Here is a 25,418-nt window from a genome sequence, read left to right as displayed (position 1 = left end):
AAACAGGGTTGATTTTACACTAAATGCCACTTATAAAATAAAAAATATAAATTAAAAAAAACCACCAGGAAGACATCTATTTCACAACGTGACCGACACAGATGTTCAGAATACCTTTCAAAAGTTTTATAAACAAATGAGCTCTATGATTTCTAAACTACTGAAAGGCAATGCCAGATCTTAGCTACTCTCTAACTAATCTCCTACCTTAAATTTCTCAGTGAAACTGCTAATTTGGATAGTTTGTTTATATTCCTTTAGTCTTTCAAGGCTATTTTACATTATCTCATTCATCTCCATAGCATAATATCTTATATGATTTTTTTTGTTGAATTAAATTTATCAAGAAAAATATACTCTGAAGGTAGAAAGAGTTGTTTTTTTTTTTTTGAGACATAGCTGAATTAAAACCCCAGCTCAACTATTTAATGGTGTGACCTTGAGTAATCTCTTTATCCTCCCCTAAGCTTCATTTTCCTCAACTGTAAACTAGGAGGAGGAAGTTTATTCAAAAATTATTATAAAGTGACTACTAATACCTACCCTCAACAAAAACTCAATAAATATTATGTTAAAACAAATGACTAGAATTAAAATAATAAGCAGTTAAACAAAAGCTATAGCTTTCTTATATGCCAGCAATAACCAGTTAGAAAACATGGGATGAGGACGGCCCTCTCTTAGAGCAGAAGCAAAATTAATACTTAGGAAGGCAGGGCACCTGGGTGGCTCAGTTGGTTAAGTGACTGCCTTCGGCTCAGGTTATAATTTTGGAGTCCCAGGACCTAGTCCCACATTGGGCTCCCTGCTCAGCAGGGAGTCTGCTTCTCCCTCTGACCCTACCCCTGTCATGCTCTCTCATTCTCTTTCAAATAAATAAATAAAATCTAAAAAAAAAAAATAATAATAATCCCAAAGGAAATCTATAACTTTAAATAATTGCAATCAAAATTCAATTGAGAATTTTACGGAATTTGACAACATCATTCTAAAGAGAGGGGGGAAGCAGGCCTCCTGTCGAGCAGAGAGCCCGACACAGAACTTGATCCCAGGACCCTGAGATTATGACCCGAGCTGAAGGCAGAAGCTTAACCCACTGAGCCACCCAGGAATCCCTTTAGCAATGCTTTTCACTTTAAAGTCTACTTTGATATTTAAACAGTTATGTGATTTTCATGGTAACATTTTGGGCCAGTTGTCCTCTGCAAAATGATCCCAATTACGTTATCATTTCTGAAAAGATTTTCTTTTCCATGTCTCTTCACCACTCATGCTTTCCACTTCTTGGTGGGCTACATTCCAGGTAATTTCCTCACATTCATATTCTAATTCATGAATTTTCTCTTCAGCTGTGTCTAATTTCCTCAACCTAATAACTGAATTTTTTAATGTTAATAACCACATTTCTTATTTGCAGAAATTCTATTAGTCTTCTTCCCATCTGGTCATTCTTTATGATGTCATTTCCTGCTCATACTTCCAACCTTCTTGTTTATTTTTGTAAAAGCAGAATCACATTATTTATTTTTAAAAGTATATTTAATGTACTTATTTTACATTAGGAATGGGATAAGTCCACTCTGCTTCTTCTGGTTGTTCTATTGCTCATGCTGGTGATTTTGTCTGATTTGTGACTTAAAAAAAAAAAAAAAAGGTTTTATTTATTTATTTGACAGAGAGAGAGAGATCATGAGTAGGCAGAGAGGCAGGCAGGGGGTGCGGGAGCAGGCTCTCTGCTGAGCAGAGAGCCTGATGTGGGGTTCAATCCCAGGACCCTGAGACCATGACCTGAGCCAAAGGCAGAGGCTTAATCCACTGAGCCACCCAGGTGCCCCCGTGACTTTTTTCTTTAATTTGAGATTTTTTACTGTGAAATGATTTCCCTTGAAACATTATCTGTGGCAATTCGTGGAGGCCTGGTTAAAGTGGCACTCCTCCAGAGAAGACTTCCGTTTGGATTCCATTTGCCTGTTGGGAGGCAATGAACCTGGGAACCCTTTTAAGTTAAATTCTTGGCATGAGGACTTGGACCTCAGAGGGGCAATCCAGACAACTGTACCCACGTCAGTCTTTCTCATGTTTTAGGAGAATTCACACCCTGCTACTACCTCTCCCTCACTAGTGCGAAGGTAAAGGCAGGCAGGTTTTCCTCCTCTTCTCACTCCCCATTTCCCCACTCCTAGGTTTATTTCTTAATCACCATTACATTGACAGTATCCCTTATTAGACTTTCCAACATAGAGAACCAGAGGCTTTATCCACCATCCCCTTGCCCTAGGTGGCCATCGGATGGGAAATCAACCCTCAAAGCCCAGGAGGAACAACCCAGAACAATCCAGGATTCCTGCTTTCATTTTGTCTTTGGTCTCTATGGTTTCTCTTGTTTTGTGTACTAACTTAACAATATATTTAGAAAGATACTTTATAAACTTCTTAAAGCATTTCAGTTATTTCAACTGGGAGGTTACTCAGAATATATAATCTGCTAAACTCCTTCAAAGAGAAATCCTTACAATTAATTTTTATAAAGATTAAGCTGTGCATTCAAATTATAATTTTTTTTTAGTGACAAACTGCTAATCTCAAAAGGAGGTAACCAAAGGTAACTTCATTTTTTAATTTACAGAAAACAATGCTTTAAGGGGGGGGGAAACAAAAAATATTCCTTAGAAGAGTAAGTAAATAACTAAAAACTTAGTGGGTAATGTAAAAATTGCAGACAATCAGAAAAGTACATTTGTTTATAATAAGAGTGATGAATCACAATTTTCTGGACTATGACATTTGTAGACACAAGAGTTTTGGCTCAGGAAAATGTCAGATTCCTTAAATGTTCCCCTGACAATAAAACATTTCCTGATGTGCAACCTTTATTTCTCAAAGTAACCATCTTACGGTTTCTACCTGAAAAGGTCTTGCTGCCATTGTAGTGATATTTATTATGACCCTAGCCACCCCACCCCCAACACAAAAAGTCACTGAAACATCTACCAAAGGCACGGTAGACATTTGACTGTCACTATCTCTATATAATCAGGGGAGCCTGAAGATGTGGCACATTTGTTTCAAATAATCAAGGCTCCAGTGAACATTGAAATAACAGTGTACATGTCTACCATCAAATTCTGGAGTATTAACCTCAGTCATTAATAAATACTACAAGTCACAAATTCATTCAAATTTGAGTTACGTGGCTGGATTTATACAAAGGTGGTTCAGAGTACTGGCCCTCATGGGGAAGCACATTTAAAATGGAGCTCAAAAATCCTTCTGCTCTCCTGAGCTCCTTGCTCCTCAGGGCTCTGGCACGAAATAATTCAAGAGAAATGGTATTTCAGTTGAACAATGGGGCTCACTCAGTTTTGCTATTCACAAGCCAGAACTCTATTGATTTAAATGGAACACGGAAAAATTACTTTTAAAAAAGAGACACGGCTTAACTCCCAAACATCTCGGTTTTTTGCCAACCTTTTCTTAGATTCTTTTCTCTGTAAGTGACATTATTCGCTCTGAAGCCAAAAGAATCCAATTCCCAAACTTCTTCACATTAAAGTTAAAATTACTTTTTATAGACCTGATTCTTGGTGGGAGAATGATTTGTTTACTGAATGAAGATTAGCTTAAAATAATTCATCTTGTGCTTTCCCTAGAGCAAAGTCATTACTTTTATTGCTTTCTTTGAAAATGCATGGTATTAACTATGTTTCGTAGAAAATTTTCATAAGCTCTCTAGTAACAGGAGCTAAAAAGTGCTTTTATACTTTATGAAACACTATGTAACAACATAAACAAATGGAAAGTGTGGACTTGCTCTAAAACCGAAGGGGGGCGGGGGAGGTAGCTGTTCCTGGCCTGCCAACTTCTTTCCACCTCCCCTGCCTCATAGTGATGGTTAGAACACGGGCTTGGGTGTATCAGCTGACCTGAGTCTGAATCTTTACCTCAGGAAAGTGAACTGGCCTCACATCCCAGGCTCCTGGGGATAACATGTGCTCCTCAGAGGTTGTTGAGAAGGCTACATGAATTCTCGACACTCTTTGCTCAGAATTTGGCACACAGAAAATGTTAAACAGTCAATACTTACTACTATTCCAAATAATCCCAGCATTCTTCAAATGACAAAAATAAGCTAAATGTGGCTTCTGAACAGCCTGTTTTGCTAATAGTGAACTTTAAAATCTGATTTCCATCTGTCACAACACACAGCTATTTTCCTAGAAAAAGCCCTTAAAATCACTCATTTTAAAATTAGTGAAAATACTAATTTTATCACTACTACTTATTTTACTTCAAAATCCACGTCTTATTTTTATGTTATCTTTTGATGTTCCAATTCTTTTTGCCCTTCTTGCATTCCCGCTCTGAAACGCACTCTTTTCTCATGACTCCCTGTCTCCCAGAGAGGCCTCCCTCCCCTGTTCGTCCAGCTCTTCACACTCAGCTGAGCTTGCTGCACTTTGGACAACTCTTTCATTTCAAGTTTCTCAAGTGTTTATCTCCCCCTTTCCACTACCCCTCAGCCCCACAAGGTATGACCCGTGGAGTCACTATGGTCCCAGCTACCTAGAAACAAGAGGTGTGCCCTGCGTTAGCCAGAGATGGCTAAAGGAGCCATTTAGGTGTCTGATGAATACTGAGCTCCTTTTATTTTTACATATAATCTGGAGTGTAGATGCATTTCTTATTCAGAAGAAAGCCAATTTTCTTATTTAATGACATGGAAGTACTAAAACAACATGCTGCGTGCTAGAAACTTCATCAGCCTAGAAGGCTCAAACTTTCAGCAAAAAAGGAAAAAGCAGACAGGGTGGTGAAAGTCTGGATGAAGTAAGGGTGAGGTGGTATTTCCTTCGATGACCAATGATGTCTGCACAACCTGTCTTTTTTGCCGAAGGCTTCGTTAATGCTGCGATAGGGAGCAAAGACCACTTTGGGCCTGCCTGGAGGACGGTGACGTTTGTGCCGGGAGTACATTATGTCACTAACAAGGATTTCGGGCTCTGATAGATCTTTTCACCTAATAATTGCTTCCTAAAGATTCTACTTAAAAACTTCTAATACAAGTTTAAATTCATTCAGAACTGGGCCAAATGGTCAGAGTCTCTTTTGTTGGTCACCCTATAAAAGATGAAATAAAGTCTCTGACCTTTCACAGAAAAATGGAAAGAACCAAAAAGGGAGGGAACAACAACAACCAAAAACCCAGAGGGGAGCGGGAGGGAGCTGAGTGTTTTCAACTCCAGAGCTGTCCTACCTCTGTGCCTGGGCCTGTGTGCCAGGTCACAGCACCGCTGCGCCCTGAAATTGGGCCCAGCAGGCGGGGAGCACACCAGGGGAGGAAGAACAGAACAGAGTGGGGTGCTGCTATGTGTCTGCTTCATAACTAAACAGGTAACATTTATACAATCCTGCATTTCAGACTGAAACATATGTATCTGTTGACAGTGTGAAGACAACAGAAGCAATCGAATTTAAAGTTGTAGTCTCATACTTTTCCAATAAAACTATTCAGAAATGTACATTAACTATATTGAACACTAAAATAAATTTATATAAGAGAATGTTGAAAACCATTGCTTATATTTTCACGGTATAAATTAAATTTTAATGAAATTTTTTGAAGTCCAAATATATGAAAAAAGAACAGATCTAAGTCCTGATATTTAACAGTAATAGAGAAAATATGTGAAAATTCATTCCCAATTTAGTTGATATGAAGTAACTTTATATACTATTGACCGCTGAACAGTGCAAGGGTTAGGAACACCATCCCGGGCAGAGTCAAAAATCCATTATAAAAAAAAAAAAAAAAAAAAAATCCATGTATACATTTACCTCCCTCAAAACTTTACTACTAGACCATTGTCGACTGGAAGCTTTCCTGACAACACCACCAGTCAATTAGCATATATTTTGTATGTTATGTGTATTATATACAGTATCCTTACAATAACATAAGCTACAGGGAAGTGACCACTAAAAAATCATAAGAGAAAATACCTTTACAGTTTAATACTGTATTTATTATCAAGAAAAGGAAAAATCTGTGTATACATGGATGTGCAAAGGTCAAATTAGGGCTGGTCAAGGGCCAATTGCATATTCAAAATAGGATAATAAACTTAGGAAACAAAATACATATATAATTCAAAAAACTATTAAGAAAAGTAGAGAAAATATAACTAAGAAAATCTAGACATGGATCATTTTCTTCCAAGGTTCAGAATGATTAATTTCAACTAATCTACTGGCATCAATCACATTAAGAATCACAGGAGTCAAGACTCAGCTGTCTTTTCTACTGCAGAATGATTAAATTATCATGCCAGCCTGGGGTACTAAGTGGTTTCCTCATTTTTGGTCTTAAACAAGGAACCGACAAAGAGAAGCAAAAATCTCCTGCTTGTACAATATATAGGACTGGAGAAACACGGTCTGTACCTACTCACCATTCTCAGAGTTTAACAAAGGATAAAAATTCAACTAAAAAAAATTTAGGTGGCCAGAAAAGTGAAGATTCAAAATGCTTCCAAGAAAATTTAACAGTTACTGATGGAAGTTGGCTTATAAAGCAGGGCCCTCTGAGCACCAGGAGCCACAAAGGGCCAAGGATATTCAAGACAAGCTGGAACCCACCTTCTATGAGTCTATGTTAAAGAAAAAAAATTACCTTACACTTGTTAAAATGGTAAAGAAGACTGTATTTAGGACTGTTGAGATAATCAAGACTATCACAATAAGAGAGAGAGATCAGACTTAACTCCAAATACAAAAAAGATAGCTGGGAATTTATAGCCAATAAGCAGAACGGACAGAAGGGTAGTCACTGAGAAGACACATAGAGTAGAGGGGTTCTTGTGAAACTGACCCAAGAATATTCTTGGTGGCGGCAGGTCAAAGTCATCAGCATGTGGAGGACAGTGGGGCGGGGTGGGGAGTGAGGAATTTTACCAGATATCAAGGGTGATCAGATATGGACGGTAGGGGATTCTCTCTAAATTGATGTAGTGAGATTCTTGTTACAACTAAGCTATGTTGGTCCAATGAGGGAGGAGGAGGCCAAGGAACCAAGGTTGAGGCCTAGCTAGGAAGAGGACTTAGGGAAGCCTAAGTCAAGTCTGGTCAAGGACCGAGTCCTTGTTATCTGTCAGGCCCTGCTCTAGGGGCTGGGCAATCCAGAGAGCAAGACAGACAAGGTCCCTGATCTCATGCAGCTCACAAATACTCAAAGTGTTCTTACTGGTTTTGTTTTATTTTTGTATGGAGAGAAAAAGAAATCAGAATTTGGCAAAAAAAAAACCCAGTCAATTGGAGAAGGAAAGGCGTCAACTGAAGGCATGAGAAAGTGTGCTCACGGCTAAGACAAAAATCTCTCCTTCCCCAAAGAAAGTAGAGAGCAACTCAGAACATGTCTCCGGCAGCCGGCACAAAAGGGGGTGTGATGTTTTTTGAAGGGCACCTACTTGGCGGTTTTGAACACCTAGGAAATCATATATATGCCTAGTGCTGTGTCTACATAGTGGTGAATGAGGTGAGTCAGAGGACTTACCTGGACATAAAGGTCAGGAAAGGAGCAGCCAACCACCCTGATTTCCAGTTCTAGGGAAAAGCTATGGCCCACGGTTTGTAACAGATACCATTCTTAAGTGAAAATACTGCAGATGTAAATGGTGGAAAGGAGGTTCTCTGAGGAAAGATCCGGCTAACAGAGTGGCAAATGGTCAGCAGATTGGAGAAGAAAAATTGGAATTTACAAGACAAATGTAAATGACAAAGGAATCCAGTTTCACAGGGAACTCCTTTAACTCTCAAGGCTCTAGGATTTTTTTTTCCCATCCTGTATTTTTGTAGTTTTGTTTTCTCTGTGTCCTGTTTTTTTTATGATATTGTACAGCCATCAGCCACTTTTCTGTGCTTTTTGTGATTCTCATTTCAAAATGCACAGGGAAAGAAGGTTTTCTTGGGAGGCAAAGTTGACAGAAAAGTTAAAAAGTGCTACCTAAGTAATTTAGTTTTCCTGACAAGCAATTCAGCGATGCCCTAATAAATGAAGAATTAATTTGCATGAAAATGCTGATCATTTTCCTTGCCTTTAAGGCAAGAAAGATTAAAATCACAGCAGAAGGCTTTAGGTTAAATTTCAGCAATATAAAATGAAAGATTTCCTAACAGATTTAGTTTTTGGTCACCGGCTATTCAAGTTCAACTCATCGAATAGTTAACTAGCACATTTAGCATTTCAGTTAAATGTTAGTTATTATTCCCCTCGTTTAAAAAATATTACAAACATGTATCAGGTAAGGAAATAGCAAGAAAAAGATTTCTGGTATATAAACCCCCGAAATTTCAATTATCAATTATCAAAAATTAGACATCTCCCCACACAGTCTTGCACTTACAGACACACCTATTTATGTTTTTGTTAATGAAAGGACATTTCTTTTTTATTATGAATCTGGTTTTGCAGGAAACAAGTCAATACTAAGACCTGTGTTTAGAGCAGCTTTGATACGGAAGGTTAACTATTTACTCTAGTACTACCTCAATCTATTTTCCCGTGGTATCCCAAATCAAAGTGTGCTCATTCCAAATATTCCTCTTTCAGTCAAGAAACAATGGAAAAAAGAAGGGAGGAATTCCTAGAACCTACTATGTGCCAGGAACCCTGCTAAGCTGTATTCCATACCTCTTCATTATGCCTCACAATTCCTCCTGATGTAGGTATTCCTTCCCCATCAGTAGTCATGGAAATAGTGAGAGAAAACATTCCAACTCCAGGCTCACCAGTTAGTTAGTCTTGGAGCTGAGACTAAAATTCACATCAGACTTGAAAGTGTTCTGGTTATTGTTGCAATACATCCAACCCTGGTCAGTAGGGATTATTTAAAAAATTTTTAACGATCACTATCTTGATCTGCTAGGTCTCTCCTGTTATAAACTAACTTAATGTCTTCAACAGTTCAACTCACAGTACTTGTCTCTTTAAAACAGTAATAATCATATTATTGACTCCTAATGAACCAGCTGTCAATTCAAACAAACGAACAAACTCTCTTTAATATAGTCATATGCAAATGGATACTATGCAGCCATCAAAAGAAATGAAATTTTGCCATTTGCGACGACATGGATGGAATTAGAGGGTACTATGGTTAGCAAAATAAGTCAGTCAGAGAAAGACAATTATCCTATGATCTCCCTGATACGAGGAAGTTGAGAGGCAACGTAAGGGGCTTGGGTGGTATGAAAAGAATAAATGAAACAAGGTGGGATCGGGAGGGAGACAAACCACAAGAGACTCTTAATCTCACAAAATAAACTGAGGGTTGCTGGGGGGAGGGAGGTAGGGATAAGGTGGCTGGGTGATGGACATTGGGGAGGGTATGTGCTATGGTGAGTGCTGTGAAGTGTGTAAGCCTGACGATTCACAGACCTGTACCCCTGGGGCTAATAATACATTATATATTAATAAAAAAAATTAAAATAAAAAAAAATTGTTGTATGCAACTGACTTAAACCCAAGCACAGAAATGGATCCCCATTTCATCTTAATTAGTACTGGCCGATCATTGTGACTGTCCAGAGCTTTCAGAATCGTAGGACTGCCATTCAAAGGAGTAACTACTCTGAGGTTTATGTCATCAACGGAGTTAATGCTAGTGAAGCAATGATGAAAAAGAGATGGCAAGCTGAGCCAGACCGAGACATTAGCAGCTGTCACTGGCCAACACTCCCCAGTGCCTTCAGTATGCATATCAGTGTATGAATCAACAGCTTCAAATCCACCTATCTTATTATTCGCTTCCAAATCTATAGGATATCATATACTTTTTTAAGTGCCTCAATGAATTCCAAATACTGGTCAGTTTAGTCACCTTATTAAAAAATGAAATCAGGTTCGTATGGTCAGACTTGTTTGCTCTCCCTGTGGTTTTCCATGAGCTCACTTGGATGGTCTTTTTGACATGTCTGGAGTTAATCAATCAAATACTGAGCAAAGTGTTACTGCCAAGGTGTTTTGTAGGTGTGATTAAAGACCATAAACAGTTGGGGCACCTGGGTGGCTCAGTGGGTTAAGCCTCTGCCTTCGGCTCAGGTCATGATCCCAGGGTCCTAGGATCGATCGAGCCCTGCATCCGGCTCTTTGCTTGGCAGGAAGCCTGCTTCTTCCTCTCTCTCTCTCTGCCTGCCTCTCTGCCTACTTGTGATCTCTCTGTCAAATAAATAAATAAAATCTTTAAAAAAAAAAAAAAAAAGGACCATAAACAGTTGACTTTAGGTAAAGGAGATTATCCTAGATAATCTAGGCAGGGCTGATTCAATCAGTTTGAAATGCCTTCTCCGGGAAGTAAGGTTTCTCTGAGAAAGAAGAAATACCGCCTGTGGACAGCAGCTTCAGCCTGTGCCTGAGAATTCCAGACTGTTTTTCCTGGTGGCCTGCCCTACTGATTTCAGACTTAGCTAGCCAGCCCTCAAATCACATAGGCCCGTTTCTTACAAAACATCTCTTAATGTATGTCTCCTACTGGTTCTGCTTCTTTGGGTAAACCTTGACAGATACCTTCACAAGCCATCAATAACTCAAAACTACATATACCTAGGAGTAACTCTAACAAGTAGTTTGTGGTTATGGGGCACCTGACTGGCTCAGTCAGTAGAGCATGAGACTCCCGATCTCAGGATTGTGAGTTCAAAGCCCTATGCTGGGCGTAGAGCTTATGTAAAAGTTTAAAAAGTTAAAAAAAAAAAAAAAAGTGGTTCCACTGAGAGATCAAATACCAAATAAATTTACAGGTTTACACACAGCCCTAGTCCAACATATGGCTGGACTTCTGTTCAGATCATGACAAAATAACCTTAAAATTCCTCTGGATGATTAAAAAAAAAAGAGAGAACAATTGGAAAATGGTAATCGCTAAAGTAAGAGCACTGGGCTCTTCACCTAGACTGCAAAACTGCCACCTAAGAAGCAGAGACAACAGTCAGGTAACTCAAGGAAGATCCAACTGGGAAGGCCGGCCAGGAGCTGGCTTGTTTTGTGAACAGGAGCTTCCCAGCTGCATGCATTATTGCCATTTACGGTTCCTTAGACGCTTCCCTTCTTTCTCCTTCATGTTCTTTCAGGGCTACAGTGTCTAGCATTTTATTTGTGATGGCCTGGTGTACCTCTGTGCCATCTTCCCTCCAGAATCTCAATCTCTAGGTATCATACCCTCTTCTCTAATTCCTCCATAATATGGCAATGATAAATTGGGGGATAAAAAGTATGCAAAGTTTAAAAAAAAAAAAAAAGATAAAGACCAAGAGGTCTGGAAGAAAACAGGCTTTCCTTGAGTTCTGCCAGCTCTTTTGTAAGTTTCACTCAGTTATTACTATTATTAAAGCGGACACAGCAATACGAGTTCAGTACTGGTCTATGGAAGAAATTCTCCTCCTTGTACTTAAAGGAAATTAAGCAATTTGTGTTTTTTGATTTGTTAACTTGCATCATTTAATAACAAGTCTACCTAATAATTTAAATATATAATAAGAAAGTAATAAAAAGAAAATGAAACTGGCGCTCTCTAGAGGAAGAATGACGGAACTGGAATTTATAATAAAGTGGAGAAAAGTGAAGTTCTTTCCACTATCTCAGACTCACAAAGGAATACTGTGTGGGTAACAGCAGAGTTAACAGCTGTCCCTGTTTTTTCCAGATCCCACTCTTCAGAGGTTCCGTTCCGTGTCGACTAGACTGGAAACTCAAGCGAACAATTCTTAGGTGCTGGTTTTGCTCCTGTCAAAGAGCGTGACAACTGGTGTGGTTCTTGCAACTTCCTTTTTGAGATCAAAATGGATGTATCTTTTTTTTTTTTTAAAACAGAAAAAACCCTACAGGTATCTTTATTAAATGGATATATATGTCACACCTGAATCAATCTGCTGACTTCATCCTTCTGCATCTGGGAATGGCGCTCTACAGTATCTAAGAATGTTGGGATGTGGATCTTGCTCAGAGAAGTTTAAAAATGATGCAATACCCGATGAATAAAAAAAAAAATTGTATATTTTCTTATCATAATGTAACACAGTGAAGTAATGTAATAATTTAAAATGCACTCAAATTATATAGTTTGAAAATCTGAATCACATTCTCTAAAATATATTTATTTTAACCAGAACAGTGTAATTAGTTTCCTGTCCTTATCCGAGCGCCAGCCTATCTGTGCAGTTTTGGGGTCTGGGTATTCTTAGCACAGTAAATTGTGCAGCTGGAAAGCTTTAGCGCTCGATAATGCTGCTGCTATGACCTAGAGGCTCGAAGAGGGCAACATTTAAAATGAGCCACTGCCACAATCTGTAGCTGGCTGGTCCCATGCTTACTCTCATGATGTATAAGGCTCCCAGAAAGCAAAATCAGGCTGTTACTGTGCATGTGGCTCAGTGCTAGGAAACCATCTTATAATTACCTGTTAACCTCACTAATTCTCACGGGTCTCTTCCTTTTGCCTGTGACAGTTTGCACCATTACATCTAGACAATTACAGTGCTTTACAGACCAAAGAGCTAGATTCTCTTTAACTGCAATAATCTTCTTCATCTGCAATAATCAACAGACACGTCCACATTCATATGCAAAGTATACGGTTAACCTCAATTTATGGAGAAAATGCTAAAGCCAACAAAGAGCTTCATTCAATTTTTCCTCATTTTATGCAACAATACTGAAAGAAAAAATATGAACTGAGGGTTCATACGGCTGAATGGAAGGAGGTTTCTTGGGAAATCAATTAAAAGATCAAAATAATTGCTTCTTAATGGAGCTTTCTGGACTACTGCCTGTTTGAAAGATAACTTACCACTGATGCCATTGGATTCCTGCTGTAGGTCACAGTACCAGAGTCGGTTTACTGGATCACATCCCTCCCTTATTGATAATAAGACATAGCGACCATCGTCAGACAACTAGGAAGGAAAAAAAACAGGGCAGGGGGCTGATTAGAAAATCTCTTTTGTGAAACCACTGTTAACTAAAAAATAAGGGTTAACCTCAAATATCATATGGTTACCCCAAATTTATGACTGGCAAAGAAAGTTAGAAAAAAGATAAACATCAATTTTAATTTATTTTACTCTTGCATCACAATTTGAAAAAAAAAGCATAGTGAAATACTTAAATGGAAAATATCAACAGATACAACTGCATGTCGTGACTCAATGTGATTTTTATTTAAATTTATAGTCTAGGCTTTAACTGAGAATACATGCAATCTGTCATTCTAAATATCAATATCCCTGACCTTGAAATTTCGTCTTGGGTCACATATTTTAAAACTTTTGTAAATGAGTAAGAATTAGCAAAACAGGCAGGACACAAGGAAGTTCATCAGTGGTGCAACTTGGTGACATGATGCGGTTTCTACTGAGCAGATCCTTGGGTATCTTTAGTTGCCTCTACAACACGATGTCAAAGACCAAAAGCCTGTGCTTCTGTGGATTTCCTTGGTAGTATTAAACAGGAGAATCTCAGGTAGCAAAAACAATCTTGGTAGACTAATATGACAAACAATATATTGTGATTTTCAGTTTCCAAAATGAAATAGAAGTGGTTTCAAACCACTCTATATAAATGCACACACATGTCCTTTTGGAATTAACCTTTTTTAATTCAATGTAATTTTAAAAATCAATCCACGTCAACATACGTATATTTAATTCATTTTTTAATTGCTATGCAGTATTCTGATCTAAAAATATACCAAAATTAATTGATCCTTTTTCCCATGAATAAATGTTTTATTTTTATTTTCTTCCTATTACAAGCAACACGTCACAAAAATTCTGAACATGTTAATCTGTGGCCTTATCTGTATTTCCAGGTCTATAAAGAGAAGTGAAATTGTTCAGTGGCAGGATATGCACATATTCAACCTTGTGAGGTGGTGCCAAATTATTTTCCGAAATAGTCGTACCAACTTACATCTGATGTGTCACAGTGAATGACAGTTCCTGTTTTTCCACATCCTACTACAATGGCTAACTTTACCTAGCAACTTGGCTAGACCGCAGTACCCAGATATTTGGTCAAACATTATTCTAGATGTTTCTGTGAAAGATGTTTTTTGGATGACATTGACATTTAAATTGGTGGATTCTTAAAGGTGATTACCCTCCATAATGTGAGTACGCCTCATCCAACCAGCCCAGAGTGTTAACAGAAAAACAGTGACCATCCTAGGCAAGGAGGAGTTCTGCCAGCAGACCACCCTTAGACTCAAACTGAAACTCTGGATTTCCAGCCTGCTGATGTACCTTTAAGACCTTTAAGACTTTGGACTTGTAAAGCCTTCACGATTATGTTAGCCAGCTCTATTTATTTATGTATTTTTAAAGGTTTTATTTATTTATTTGACAGACAGAGATCACAAGTAGGCAGAGGGGCAGGCAGGGAGCCAAGCAGAGAGCCTGATGCAGGGCTCAATCCAAGGACCCTGGGATCACGACCTGAGCCGAAGGCAGAGGCTTTAACCCACTGAGCCACCCCGGCGCCCCTAGCCAACTCTTTAAAAATAAATCTCTCTATATATACATACACATAACCCGTTGGTTCTGTTTGTCTTCAGAAGCCTCACACACTTACCAACAAGTGTTACTCTTTTATATGTTCATTCCACAAATATTTGCTAAGCAGCCATTATGTGCAAGACTTTTAAAGATACATTAGTGAACAGATCAGGAAAAAAATGTTCTAATGGAGGAGACACATATGGAATTATGTAGCATATTATAAAATGATGAATGCCATGGAGAACATGAACAGGTGTAGGTAAGGGAGGGGCAGGATGTGGGGGTTGGGGAGGGGAAGAACTGTACTTTTAAATATGGTAGTCGAAAAGGAAAATGCTTTCTTTCCATTGTCTCCTACCTTGCATTGTTTCAGGTGAGAAGTCATTTCCAACCGTTTTCTCACCATGTTTTCTCACTATGTGCTTGCTGCTTTTAAGATTTTTTTAACATCATCTTAGGTTTTATGCAAATTAACTAATGGGCTTTGCTGTAGGACCCTGCTTGAGATTTGTCGAGCATTTTGGAACCATGGCTTTGTCTATTTTCTCAAATTCATAATACTTTTGACCTTTTCCCCCTCCTATGTATTTTCATATTCCCCCTCATCCCTACTGTAGGACTTCAAATACGCAATGTTAGATCATTTAGCATTGTTCCACAGATGAGGCTGTGTTCATTTTTGGTTTTGTTCTGTCTCTTTTTGGTTTATTTTCAATTGTCCTGTTTCCAAATGCACTGATATTTTTGTAGTATCTAAAGTGCTATTAAGCCCACACAGAGACTTTTTCATTTTGGATGGCTTATTTTCACATCTAGAAAAATGTTTGGCTCATTTTTATATTATTTCTTTGTTCATTATATTAACATTTTCTCAAATCCTTTAAAAATTATTTTATAATAGCTTTAAAAATTTATTAAAAATTAAATTTATTAAAAATTAAAAATATATTAAAAATCAGATTCTTCTGCATTTATAAATCAATCATAATGCCATAATGTCTAAAATGCACAGCATTTTTAAACACTCGGCAGTGTACTGGATGTTGTAAGGTGAACATCTCCTTCTCAGAAAAAACTTCTAAAGAACAGAGATAATCTGGACTTGATAAACAGCAGTGGGATTCCAAGTAAGTTACAGTTTTACCAAAAATTCTAGAAAACCCCGTTTAATTTGGCTGCTCTTTCCTAGTGACATTTTTCTGTGTTCAGAAGCAGTTTCCCATCACAAACATGAATCGCATTTCGCTGTATGGGTCTTTGCCACAAACCACACATAACATCGAATGCCTCCAGTGCATTCTCTTCCATCTTTGGCCAGGCTCCTCACAGTCTTTCCAGAGATCATCAGTTTTGGAAAAACCTCATATAAATTTCTGATTTCCATTAATCCTTTTCTCCATTCTCATTCTCACTGTATTTCCAACTTACCCATCATCATGTTAAGTGGGTCTCATGCAAATAATGTTAGACTTGACTGAGTTAAAAAAAAAAAAAATCTGACCTAAGTATCTATATTCCATTTCCATTAATTGTTATTGCTGATATACTGGCTTCCACGTTTTTAACTTCAAGTATTCTATTCACGTTGCTCTCCCCTTCTTTCCTGTTGGTATTGCATTAATAAAAATTTCTTTATGAACACTGTCCCTTCTTTGACTGCTTTGGTAGTTATGTATACCCTATTTCTAAGCTTTTATGTTTTCCTTAAGGTTTTCATATACAAAGTTAATAAACTCATGTCCAGAATTTTAGTTTCACCTTATTTTTAATTGATCCTTTGTGAATATTGTCAAGCAATCTTATGATCATAACTTTATCAAATGTAATGAAAAGTAGCCTCATTAATACTTCATAGTTTTGTTTTCTTATCCTTTAAATGAAGATGGAATTTTTATAGCTTAGTGATTAAAATTATGATATATCGATCATAAATGATGGTTAATTCAGTTGCAGTGACCCAGCTGATGGAAAGACAGGGCAGTAAAACTCACTGCAAGAACCACATCAAACCTTTGATGACAGGTGTTGCGAGCACGTCTAATAAGTTTTTCTCAGCATTTCTGGCTGGACTAAGTATTGTAGCCGTTTATTTTTAATCAAAGGTAGAAAGCCCCAAGGTACATTACTGTTGGGATGCCAATTCAGTCCGTCTTTTTCACTGTAGCTCTCTTCATCACAACCCAGTGACAGTCCATAGTCACCAAACAAATTTGCTAAACTAGAAATAATTCTCAATTTTCAGATGCTCAAAATCTCAGATTTTGAAATCATTTTTAAGTGTCACTGCTATCCCCAAATACATAGGTTAGAAATACACCTTCTTCCACTAAAATCGGAATAATGTATATTTATTAGCCTTAGCTTCACATTCAGACTATTTAAAGGCAATTTTAAAAATGAATTTTGGAAACCACTGGGGGGAGGAGAGAAAAATACTGTTAACAAAGAGGACACTTGGATCTCAACAGAAAAAAAAAAGGGACTTTTCTAGGACGCCTGGGTGGCTCAGTCGGTTAAGCATCTGCCTCTGATGCAGGTCATAATCCAAGGGTCCTGGGATAAAGCCCCAAATTGGGCTCCCTATTCAGTGGGGAGCCTGCTTCTCCTTCTGCCTGCTGTTCCCCTATTTGTGCTCTCGTTCTGACAAATAAATAAATAAATGAAATCTTTAAAAAAATAAGTGACTCTTCTGAAATCCAGATAAAAAGAAAACAGATAAAAAACTGAGCCAAGGGCCCCATCAGGCCTTCACAAAACACTATAAATTCCTGTTCACAAAATATTATTGTTTTTTCTTTAAATAATATGATATCAACTAGAATAACTGTGTTCTCTGGAAGCAATTAATCTGATTCAAGAGCACAGACTTGTTGCAACGTGGGAGTAATACTAATCTGACCAATTATAAAAGCCGTAATTCTTAAATCTTTGCTTTTCACAGCTTTCTTTTACTTCATGTCTATATTGTTTAAACAAATTTTCCTTAAGTGAAATGATCTTATTTCATGAAAATCACATTTTATGTAATTAAGTATTAATTAACAAAAAATTTCTAAGAATTACTATAAACCAAATATTTACATTTGTGGATATTAAATCCAGTAACTCTACTCCAAATACCACCAACAGGGATGAAAGCTAAGACTTTTTTTTAAAAGATTTTATTTATTAATTTAAGAGACAGAACACAAGAGAGAGAACATGAGGGTGGAAGCAGAGGGAGAGGGAGAAGCAGGCTCCCCGCCGAGCAGAGAGCCCAATGTGGGGCTCCATCCCAGGACCCTGGGATCAAGACCTGAGCCAAAGGCAGACGCTTAATGACTGAGCCACCCAGGCGCCCCTTAAAGCTATCATTCTTTATTTATTCATAAATAACCATTCTTTACCATTCAGCTTTTCATTATCCATAACCAGGCAAACCTCAGTGGAGAGAAACAAATGAAAAGTCACCCCAGTCACGGCCCCCTCGCTTCTGGGGTGGGGAGGGGGAGCTGGAGACAACTATGGGCACCATAGTGGCTGGTTTAAACAGGACATGATTTAACTTATGCCATCAAACACAGCTGGCCACTATTCACGGAGTCTGAGCTAAGGCCATTTATTCCACCAGCGTTCTGAAACACACAGATCAATAGGACAGGGTCTTTTTTTTTTTTCCCCTAAAGATTTTACTTATTTATTTATTGGACAGACAGAGATCACAAGCAGGCAGAGAGGCAGGTAGAGAGAGAGGGGGAAGCAGGCTCCCTGCTGAGCAGATTCTAGGACCCTGGGATCATGACCTGAGCTGAAGGCAGCAGCTTTAACCCACTGAGCCACCCAGGCACCCCAACAGGACAGGGTCTGGAGGAGCTCATGCTCAGATGCAAGTAAGAGAGGGACACACACATGCACACAGAGGAACACTACAGAGTAGTAATGGCAAGAAGTGCGAAGTATGAAGGGGGTGGAGAGAAGGGCAGCTAACAGGGAGGGGAGTGGAGGAAGGGTGACCGCTGAGAAGGCTCCGGGGGAGGGTCCTTAAGTGATTTTAAAAGGGAAGTAGAATTTCTTTCAAAACAGTTGCCTGAATTCTGCCTTCTTACACCTGCTGCGGTGGTACAGCTATCTGGTCCCCAGAACTGTGCTGACATATACTTGAGCTGCATATGTTCACTCCCAAGGGCACGGACTGCCAATGGACAGCAGCACGTGCAGGGGAGGCTGCGGTCGGCTACACGCCGGGAGCAGCCAGTGCTGGGGTCCTCAGGTTGAAGGTACAGCCTGTCCTCAGGTTGGAGAGGACCGCCTCTCCCAAGGTCACAGATCCTTCTGGGTTCTTCCCCCATGTAACGACTGATGAACTCAAGGATATAAAGTCCCAGTCAGGAAAATGCTGAAGGTGAACGCAGCTCGAGAGCTCCCTGGAGGACTGGCCGAGGTCGTCGTAATGACTGCGTTACAGCTCACCTCCTTCCTCTCTGCCCTCGCCCCCCAGCACAGGCTTTGAAAGCACGCCCATTCAACTTCCGGTCCGCGTGCCAAGGAACCTGACCTGTAACAGCATGCAAGGCCATCACAACATCTCGTACACAGGCAGTGTGTAACCTAGCAGAGCCCACAACTACTCAGCCTCCTGGGCAGGCCCAAAAAACAATGCACTTCTCCCAGGGCATCAGCTAGAAATGAAACAAGAGTCAGCATGTGCAGAACGAGATTTCAACCCGACTGCTGATAAGGTGCTTACGTAAAAGAATGTGGCTCAGGACTATGAGTCGGCTGGGAATTCTCAGCCTGACCTATTCGGTTTCCAAGACCTGACTGAGGAAAACTCCCCCAAAGGGAGGCCAGACGAGTGTGGAAAGAAGTGCTCCCCTCTAATCTTTTGGTTTCTCAGCTTGGCGTATTTTGTGCTACTGGAGAAAACTGCTGTAAGTGCTGGCTTCTGTTTTTGAAGAGGGGACCCAGTAATGGCTGTCACATTCATGGACACTTATCAAATGGCATAAGGTGTGGGATTATCAGACTTCATACTTTCATTAAAGAAGCCACACTAAGAAGTTTTACTTGTGTGTATTGTGGCACTAAGCTACACTGAGGTAATAATATAAGGAAACCCTTGACAGACATCATTCATGCTGTAAGATGGAGTATGTATTTCATTCTTTATTCTGATAGGCTCTCATATGCTGCTTCAACAAACACAAAATTCACATGAATCAGCACATTCAGGATATAACCTCTACAAATCCAGGAGTCATAACATCACAGAATTTTAAAAAGATAAACAGCAACTGGAATATACCCGAGGGGAATCTAGTCCCAAGTAATGTTTTTATAAAATGTCTTCAGTTAATGCCTCACACAGGTGTGACAGTGACCCATTCAGACCCGGGTCTGGATCATAGCTGCTCCATATTTACAAGATGTATCAGCTTTACCATCCATTCATTTTTTTTTTTAAGTTTTTATTTATTTATTTGACAGAGATCACAGTAGGCAGAGAGGCAGGCAGAGAGACAGGAAGGGAAGCAGGCTCCCTGCTGAGCAGAGACGCCCAACTCCGGGCTCCATCCCAGGACCCTGAGATCATGACCTGACGAAGGCAGAGGCTTTAACCCACTGAGCCACCCAGATGCTCCCATTTTTTAAAAAAATGAATTTACAGAAATGAGTGTGAAATACAATAAGACAATATTAGCAGTTTTTCTGGAAAATGGGATCTTTATAGTTTATTTTAAACGGGGCATCTGGGTGGCTCAGTGGGTTAAGCCGCTGTCTTCAGCTCGGGTCATGGTCTCAGGGTCCTGGGATCGAGCCCCCCATCAGGCTCTCTGCTCAGTAGGAAGCCTGCTTCCTCCTCTCTCTGCCTGACTCTGCCTACTTGTGATCTCTGTCAAACAAATAAATAAAATCTTAAAAAAAACAAAAACCAAAAAAAACTCACTAAACCTATGTTATTATTATTACTAGCACATAGAAATTTTAAATTCACTGAATTTGGCTATTCTCAGTCTCAATACTATACAATAAGAACAGCTGGGCCTTCTAAATGACTTGAATCAACTAACTTTTCTTTACACATCTCATGTTAAGAGAAAATGAACAAAGATCACTAAATGCTGTAAACTCCCAATCATTTGTCTACAAGGTATTTTTTTATTTTTTAAGATTTTACTTATTTACTGGAGAGACAGAGACAGAGTGAGAGACAGTGGGGTGAAGGGCAGAGGGAGAAGCACGCTCCCTGCTGAGCAGGGAGCCCGATGTGGGACTGGATCCCAAGACCCTGGGATCATTTTTTTTTAAGATTTTTTATTTATTTATCTGACAGACAGAGATCACAAGTAGGCAGAGAGGCGGGCAGAGAGAGAGGAAGAAGCAGGCTCCCCGCTGAGCAGAGCCCGATACGAGCCTCGATCCCAGGACTCTGGGATCATGACCTGAGCCGAAAGCAGCGGCTTTAACCCACTGAGCCACCCAGGCGCCCCGACCCTGGGATCATTACCCGAGCCAAAGGCAGACGCTTAACCAACTGAGCCACCCAGGCATCCCTACAAAGGTTTTTTCAAAACAACAAAGACACATAGCTAATATTTATATGTGTGTGTGTGTGTATAATATGTGGACTTGCATCAAACATGTTATTTTTCTTTTAAAAAAAAAGATTTATTTGACTGAGAGAGAGAGAAGGCGGCTCCTTGCTGAGCAGGGAACCCAACACAGGGCTGGATCCCAGGACCCTGGGATCGTAACCTGAGCCAAAGGCAGAGGCTTAACCAACAGAGCTACTCAGGTGTCCCAAACACATTATCATTTTCAAAGAACTCATAAGCTATTTTATGCAAGAGCTACTGAACTCCTGTCATGTGGTCTTGTGTTAACCAAACCTCTACAGACATGAAATTTCTTTGGTATATATAATTTCCACTTAGAATCTAATAAGAAGTGAAGTTTGTTTTTTTTTTTTTTTTGCCATAATTTGAATCTACACACACTTTTTCAAATTGAGGAAAGTATTCCTTTTAAATATTAGGACAAAAGAAATATATATATATATATATATATATATATATATATATTATTTATTTATTTATTTATTTTTAAAAAGTATCCTAAAAAGCAGTGGGACTTAAAATTGTCTGGAACATTAACAAAAGAAATAAAATAGATTTTAATAGCTTTGGGAGTTAATCATGTGCCTCTCAGAGCAGGAAACTATATGTTTTATTTTATAGTCTCTTTTGGATTCCTTTCACAATAGTAGTGAATCCTAACATTATCTCTTTAATATTAAGTATGTTTCCAGAACTTGGCTGAGGACAACTTTTAAAGGTCAAACTAAATAATCATTACAATGACGGCGTCTCGCTTAGGGGACTCACGATGGATGTGCACAACTACAGGAGAGCTGAGGTATCCCAGGACAGGGCAGTCACAGGCTCGCGTGACCCGGATTAACACAAACATCCCAACAGGGAGTCATTCAGTCAGAGCACTTTCCCAGCACACTGTGGTCCCACAGCAATGCGGGAAAACAGAAACCAACCCAAAGCCCGTATGAGGTGTTCCTCAGTATGCCAGAAACAGATCGGACAGAAAATTTTAGGGGGTAAAAAAAAAACAACCCGCACTCAAACTAAAATGAGTAACTAGGTCTTGACATGACAGAGCTGCCATTGCTGTTCGGGGCAGAGCAGCTGGGTTGTTTGAGAATCCAGTTTGTTTTCTTTTCTCCCTCACTGACCAAGGGGGTGAGGTGAGAAGCGACTGATCTGCAAATCCAACCCTCTACCCCCAAAACCATCTCTCCGCCAGCGGGCGCTGTTTCCCCGCTGCTAGCTTGAACTCCCAGCCGGGTCTGCGGCGGGGCTTCCTGCCTTCCCGTCCCACCAAGCGCTGGGTGTTCCTGCGCTAATCAGCTCCACGGATGTTATCATGCCCCGCGGTGCTGGGGAGAGAGAGGACACGGGCGAGGAGTCCGGTTGGGGATCCACCCGGGACGGACAGAAAGACAGCCGCACAGCCGCACAGCCGCTGGGCGCGCCCAGGGGATGGGATCTGGGAGCCGCGGCGGAGCGCAAGGAGGAGATGGGGCTCACCAGTGAGGCAAGCTGCGCGCGCCGGCTCCGCCCCCAAAGCTCAGGTCAGGAGGACAAAGTGTCTTTAAAACGGCAGACGATTTGCGAATGTTGAACCATCCTTGTAGCCCAGGGATGAATCCCACCTGATCATGGTGGATAATCTTTTTAATGTGCTGTTGGATCCTGTTGGCTAGGATCTTGTTGAGAATCTTAGCATCCATATTCATCAGTGATATTGGTCTGAAATTCTCCTTTTTGGTAGGGTCTTTGCCTGGTTTGGGGATCAGGGTAATGCTGGCTTCATAGAAAGAGTCTGGAAGTTTTCCTTCTGCTTCAATTTTTTGAAACAGCTTCAGAATAGGTGTTATTTCTTCTTTGAAGGTTTGGTAGAATTCCCCAGGGAATCCGTCAGGTCCTGGGCTCTTGTTTTTTGGGAGGTTTTTGATCACTGCTTCAATCTCGTTATTAGATATCGGTCTATTCAGGTTGTCGATTTCTTCCTGGTTCAATGCTGGTAGTTTATATTTTTCCAGGAATGCATCCATTTCATCTAGGTTGCTAAGCTTATTGGCATATAACTGCTGATAATAACCTCTGATGATTGTTTCTACTTCCTTGCTGTTAGTTGTGATCTCTCCCTTTTCATTCATAATTTTATGAATTTGGGCTTTCTCTCTTTTCTTTTGGATTAGTGTGGCAAATGGTTTATCGATCTTATTGATTCTTTCAAAAAACCAGCTTCTAGTTTCATTGATACGTTCTACTGTATCTCTGGTTTCTACCTCATTGATCTCAGCTCTAATCTTGATGATTTCCCTTCTTATGTGTGGAGTTGGTTTGATTTGTTGTTGATTCTCCAGTTCTTTAAGGTGTAGAGACAGCTGTTGTGTTCTAGATTTTTCAATTTTTTTGAGGGAGGCTTGGATGGCTATGTATTTTCCCCTTAGGACCGCCTTTGCTATATCCCATAGGTTTTGGACCAAAGTGTCTTCATTCTCATTGGTTTCCATGAATTGTTTCAGTTCTTCTTTGATCCCCTGGTTGATCCAAGCATTCTTAAGCAAGGTGGTCTTTAGCTTCCAGGTGTTTGGAGTTCCTTCTGAACTTTTCCTTGTGATTGAGCTCCAGTTTCAAAGCATTGTGATCTGAGAATATGCAGGGAATAATCTCAGTCTTTTGGTATCGGCTGAGTCCTGATTTGTGACCCAGTATGTGGTCTATTCTGGAGAAGGTTCCATGTGCACCTGAGAAGAATGAGTATTCTGTTGTTTTAGGGTGGAATGTTCTGTATATATCTATGAGGTCCATCTGGTCCAATGTGTCATTCAATGCTCTTGTTTCTTTATTGATTTTCTGCTTTGATGATCTATCTAATTCTGAAAGAGGCGTGTTAAGATCTCCTACAATTAGTGTATTCATATCAATATGATTCTTTATCTTGATTAATAGTTTTCTTAAGTAATTGGCTGCTCTCGTATTGGGAGCATAGATATTTACAATTGTTAGGTCATCTTGGTGGATAGTCCCTTTAAGGATTATGTAGTGTCCTTCTGTATCTCTGACTACAGTCTTTAGTTTGAAGTCTAATTTACCTGATATAAGAATCGCTACCCCAGCCTTCTTTTGAGGTCCATTGGCATGAAAGATGCTTCTCCATCCCTTCACTTTCAGTCTGCATGTATCTTTAGGTTCAAATCAATCAATGTGATACAACAAATTAATATGAGAAGAGAGAAGAACCACATGGTCCTCTCAATTGATGCAGAAAAAGCATTTGACAAAATCCAGCATCCGTTCCTGATTAAAACGCTTCAAAGTATAGGGATAGAGGGAACATTCCTGAACCTCATCAAATCTATCTAAGAAAGACCCAAAGCAAATATCATCCTCAATGGGAAAAAGCTTGCAGCCTTCCCGTTGAGATCAGGAACAAGACAAGGATGCCCACTTTCACCACTCTTGTTCAACATAGTATTAGAAGTCCTAGCAACAGCAATCAGACAACAAAGAGAAATAAAAGGTATCCAAATTGGTAATGAAGAAGTCAAACTCTCTCTCTTCGCAGATGACATGATTCTTTATATGGAAAACCCAAAAGACTCCACCCCCAAACTACTAGAACTCATACAGCAATTCAGCAACGTGGCAGGATACAAAGTCAATGTGCAGAAATCAGTGGCTTTCTTATACACTAACAATGAAATTACAGAAAGGGAAATTAGAGAATCGATTCCATTTACTATAGCACCAAGAACCATAAGATACCTGGGAATAAACCTAACCAAAGAGGTAAAGGATCTGTACTTGAGGAACTACAAAACACTCATGAAAGAAATTGAAGAAGACACAAATAGATGGAAGACCATTCCATGCTCTTGGATCGGAAGAATAAACATTGTTAAAATGTCTATACTGCCTAGAGCAATCTATACTTTTAATGCCATCCCGATCAAAATTCCACTGACATTCTTCAAAGAGCTGGAGCAAATAATCCTAAAATTTGTATGGAATCAGAAGAGACCCCGAATCGCTAAGGATATGTTGAAAAACAAAAATAAAGCTGGCGGCCTCACGTTACCTGATTTCAAGCTTTATTACAAAGCTGTGATCACCAAGACAGCATGGTACTGGCATAAAAACAGACACATAGACCAGTGGAACAGAGTAGAGAGCCCAGATATGGACCCTCAACTCTATGGTCAATTAATCTTCGACAAAACAGGAAAAAATATACAGTGGAAAAAAGACAGTCTCTTGAATAAATGGTGCTGGGAAAACTGGACAGCTATATGTAGAAGAATGAATCTC

General features: G+C 39.5%; 1 protein-coding gene across 1 annotated transcript in view; it reads right to left on the bottom strand.

Annotated features, from left to right (window-relative positions):
• The window catches only part of LOC122904254 (prolyl endopeptidase), a 116,862-nt gene that overhangs the window by 51,435 nt on the left and 40,009 nt on the right, over positions 1–25,418 (bottom strand). Inside the window, exon 7 of the mRNA XM_044244837.1 lies at positions 12,840–12,945. Within this exon, the coding sequence (XP_044100772.1) occupies positions 12,840–12,945 (106 nt within the window). The remainder of the gene's footprint in view (positions 1–12,839; positions 12,946–25,418) is intronic.

This window comes from Neovison vison, chromosome 1 (genome assembly GCF_020171115.1).
Source record: "Neovison vison isolate M4711 chromosome 1, ASM_NN_V1, whole genome shotgun sequence".
Lineage (NCBI taxonomy): Eukaryota > Metazoa > Chordata > Mammalia > Carnivora > Mustelidae > Neogale > Neogale vison.
This window is presented reverse-complemented; position numbering and strand designations above follow the sequence as displayed.